This window comes from Brassica oleracea, chromosome C2 (genome assembly GCF_000695525.1).
Source record: "Brassica oleracea var. oleracea cultivar TO1000 chromosome C2, BOL, whole genome shotgun sequence".
NCBI lineage: Eukaryota > Viridiplantae > Streptophyta > Magnoliopsida > Brassicales > Brassicaceae > Brassica > Brassica oleracea.
In genome coordinates, this window is record NC_027749.1 from 28006165 (window position 1) to 28010747 (window position 4583).

General features: G+C 38.8%; 1 protein-coding gene and 1 long non-coding RNA gene across 2 annotated transcripts; one reads left to right on the top strand and one right to left on the bottom strand.

The window, feature by feature from the left end:
• Nucleotides 1–508: 508 nt before the first annotated feature.
• Nucleotides 509–982, bottom strand: LOC106326634. Its single transcript, XR_001267290.1, has 2 exons — nt 794–982; nt 509–685 (listed from the first exon to the last, which is right to left on the bottom strand). It is a non-coding gene; the product is annotated as an uncharacterized LOC106326634 (long non-coding RNA).
• Nucleotides 983–2332: 1350 nt separating this feature from the next.
• On the top strand, nt 2333–3813 carry LOC106326420. The gene has a single exon (XM_013764406.1). It carries the CDS (start codon nt 2389–2391, stop codon nt 3811–3813), a length of 1425 nt encoding a protein of 474 aa, XP_013619860.1. The 5' UTR covers nt 2333–2388.
• Nucleotides 3814–4583: the final 770 nt, after the last annotated feature.

Sequence of the window (4583 nt, forward strand, 5' to 3'; positions counted from 1 at the left end):
TATAGTGAAGTCTGATTGTAAGAACAACTGGAAGAGAATATGACTCGTGGGAGAATGAAATTCAGATTAACGTCTGGATCATATTTTAGATTATAAGGGTAAAACAAAGGTTCGATCTTTCTCTTTCACATCATAAACAAAATTCCCTTTGATTAGATTAGCCCAAAAATCAAGTTAAAAAGAAACCAATCACGTTCTGAAATTGTGGAAAGTAACTTTTCATTAGCACTATTGATTATGTTCGATTAATAAAAAATATTATATATGTCTTGGAGCTTATTTTTTCGTGGAGGTGGAGATATACGTCAGCTTGGGATCATAACGTACGTAGGTGCGTCGTGACTTGACCAATTATTGGGTCAGGAATTGGACAACAGATAGCTAAGAACAAAAAAAACAAAAAACAATTTGATGTAATGTAGATACACACAATGAATGATATAAAGCAATTTAAATTATAGATGGTTTATTAAACATTTTTTAGTTGATAGGCTGCAAAGCTGGCTCATGTTCAAGTGATTTAGTGAACTGAGAAACACATAATTATATGTTTCAGATTGCATAAAGACATGGAAATTGCATTGATGTCTCAAGGACAAGTTTTAAGATCAAGCTCGTTCCACTCGGAGGATGAATCACTTCCTGAAACTATTCCTTTTCCTGAATAGATCAAGGCTCCAAGACCCTGGGAAACACAAATGAAAAAGATCAGATAGATGCAATGCAATAAATAACAATAAATTTGCGACAGTGAGTAAAGTTGTTATAAGTAAAAAAAATAACTCACTCTCACCTTTTTGACTAAAGCATATCTTATGCCTACAGAGAATTCACTCTCTCCACCACCAAAAAGCCCCACAGGTCCAGCATGCATTCCTCTATCAAATGACTCTGGACAAAAAAGAAAGAAAGAAAAAGAATATGTACCAAATCTCGGTATATTAGCATGTTGGGAAAGTCACACGGTGCAGCGGAAATACTAATGGTCGTGTTCCCCTGACCTTGTGCGAACCTGTGAGGAAAATACTTCGACGATGGCAAGATATCAAAGTTGCGATAACTAAATGAGACACACAATTTTTACGTGGAAAACCTCCTCGATGTGAGAAGGAAAAACCACGGGACCGTAGTCCACTCAAAAATCCACTATATAAATGGTATGAGTACAACCACGTCCTCCCTGTTCAACAGCCTGAACAGAACAGAGAGTCTAGCTACAAATAGCTATCTCCAACACAAACAACAACAACAAGAGAGCAACACAAAGCTTCAAAACCGGCAGCAACCAAACGACCTCAGCTCACAAAGATTCCGGCTTCCAGAAACTAATCCAACCGTACAAATCCAAGATAAACAAGTCGACAATACCTCTGCCAAATTTCAGCTCAAGAAGAGAAGATCTCACCGTTGGATTTACCAAACACCCAAGACTGCTCTGCTGAAGAACTATGGCGACCAGCTTCAAGAAAACCCAGACAACAGAAGATCCAACCGTTGAAATCCAAATCCCTTCGGTGAACCTCTAACCCACTGACTGAAGAAGCTTCCCACAAAATATCAGCTTGATCAGGATCCGTTTGACCCTCCAAATCCAGTCTTGAAATCACCTTACGAGTTTTCTCCTTCTCTCTCTTTTTCTCCTTTCTCTCTCTTGTTTCTTTTTGTCAAAACTCTATTATTGTGTGTCTAGTGACAAAGGGGGAACATTATTATTTCTTAAGTTCACCCCAATTGGTCCTCTCCATCTAGGAGGGACCCAACAAATTTTCTCTTTTTGAAAAAAAAGTGTGTTTATTGTTATTATATGGTATTTTTCTTTATAGACTTGATTTATAACTATTAATATATAGTGATTAATATATATATAGTTATATTCATATTTGTGTATTTATAAGCTTTCAACATCTGTTTCTTCAAGCAGAACGTATAAAAGTGATAATAGTTTTGGGTGAATCTCCTGTAATAGAGAATTTTGAACTAGTTGTTAATTAATATTATCTTGATAATCTGATTCAAGTGGCTGTGATCCACATGAATCGGCTTTCTCATTACTTGCTTCTAAATTCTCCCTTTTAGTTTATTAATTTCCTCCTTAGATCCTGCAACTTTTCTAGGATTTTGGCCTTCTACCGTCGTCGGATTTCATACAAACTTCACAAGTCTCCATGTCATTTAAAGCTTGTGGTTTAAGTATGTTGACATTATATAATCTCCCAAGGATTAAATTAAGCTAATTCCACTAATCCCTAGGTAAACGTCAAGATAACATAAAGATGAAGTTAAAGTCCATACCTCTGCAACCAGATTTGAGTTTATAATCTTGTAATGTTGTTCAAGAACCAGTTTTGGGGTTTGTGTTGATATTGTGTGTTGTACAGAGTTTGAAGGATGGTGAAGGCGAATGTATTATCGAAAATTAGAGGTTTCAGTGGCGTCAACAGACCCATCTATGTCTTGGCTGGTTTGGCATTTCTCATCTCAGTAGCTACTCTGGCTAAGTTCAACTACATCACACCGCTAAGGTTCTCTGGTCGGTTCTGTAATAATCATGGAAGCTTTGACGGCGACAACTATATCCTCGGAAGCCAAATGAGAAAGACGATAGAATCCGCCATCTTCAAAATCCACCAAGAAATGGATGATCTCAAGGTCTTAGAAGCTAATTCTTCTGCTCCACCATCTGATTCATCAGCTTCAGGATCCATGTTTAGGCATGTAGCTTTCCTTGCTGATGTTCTTTCACTGATTCAGTCAGTTCATATGGAGTTGCCTTCCTTCGAAGAAGTGGATCATCCGTTGAAGCAGAGGAACGGTGACCCTGGCGAGCATTTCATGAGGGAAGAGATCAAGAAGTACATAAAGATCAAACCGAACCGGCTTGGAAAGCAGAATTTCATGGGAGCTAATGGAACGTTCACTTCGATAGGGCACGCTTGCTTTGCCATGAAGAAAGATGTAGAAGAGTATATGGACTATGACGTGGGGGAGATCTGCAACGACGACTGGAGACTAGCTCAGAAGCTTATGGTTCACGGTTGCGATCCGTTGCCTAGAAGACGGTGTTTCTCCCGTGCACCGCAGCTATATTACAAACCGTTTCCGATCAACGAGTCTTTGTGGAAGCTTCCGGATAACCGGAACGTGAGATGGGGACAGTATAAATGCAAGAACTTTACTTGTCTTGCAAGCAACACGACAGCAAGAAAAGGGTTCTTCAAATGCACTGACTGCTTCAACCTCACGCATCACGAGTTGCCGAGATGGGTTAACCGAGGAGAACTCGATCCAGAGACAAACCAAACAGCTGATTTCTCGATACAAGAAGTACTTGAAATCAAACCGGGAGAGATTAGGATCGGTTTGGACTTCAGCGTTGGCACGGGGACTTTCGCAGCGAGGATGAGAGAAAGTAACGTCACCATTGTAACAGCAACAATCAACCTAGGAGCTCCATTCAACGAGATGATCTCTCTGCGTGGTTTAGTCCCATTGTACTTAACTGTGAACCAACGGTTACCTTTCTTCGACAGCACGCTTGATGTGATTCACACGACGAGGTTTCTTGATGGATGGATCGATCTGATACTTCTGGACTTCGTGCTGTTTGATTGGGACAGGGTTTTAAGACCAGGTGGGTTGTTGTGGATAGATAGTTTCTTTTGTCTGAAAGAGGATTTGGGTGATTACATGGAGGCGTTTAAAGCTTTGAGGTATAGGAGACATAAGTGGGTTGTGGTGCCTAAGAGAGATAAAGATGATAAAGAAGTTTTCTTCTCTGCTGTGTTAGAGAAACCTCCAAGACCCTTTAGATGATTCAATCATTGCCTAATGCTTTGTGTTTACTATTGTCTTTGTAACAGAAAATGTGAAAATAAGATATAGTTCACTACAAGAAAACTTTTCTATAACAACGACGATTTACGAGGAAATTATTTTCTCGTAAATTTACATGGCGTTTACAACGAAATTACGAAGAGTCCAAAATTCGTCGTAAACTCGATGTAACTTTACGACGAAACCGTTGCATCGTAAAGTCAATGTAAGTTTACGACAAAAATACGTGGAAAGATAAATTCATCGTAACCGTTACATCGACATTACAACGAAACATGTTACCGTTATATTTAGGTGAAAACGTGTATTCTATGTGCTAACTTAACTAATTTCGTCGTTGTAAATATTATGTTAAAACCATGTAAAATCCATGTAAAATATTCCTTGTAAAATCGTTGTTATATTTCAACTACCCAACTCGAAAATTTCTCTATATATATGTCATTTCCCACAACTCTCTTCCTCACAACACACAAACGAAAAAAAAAATCAGGAAAAAAAATTTTGAAAACAAAATCTAAGAAAAAAAATGGTCGGTGGCGGTAGTATTTACGAGTTACGGAGTTAGATGTATTTGTACAAAGATTCCGACGGGAGGGTGACGAACGCATTTCTGAGCGGGCTAGAGACATTCATTCACCAGGCGGGCTGTACACCAATCACGCAGAAAAGCGGTAAGATGTTCTGCCCCTGTCGGAAATGCAAGAATTCAAATTTTGCACGTAGTGAAACTGTATGGAAGCATTTAT

What these genes read in the sequence shown, in the direction of transcription:
- LOC106326420 (XM_013764406.1), top strand. Translation starts at nt 2,389, where the DNA reads ATGGTGAAGGCGAATGTATTATCGAAAATTAGAGGTTTCAGTGGCGTC.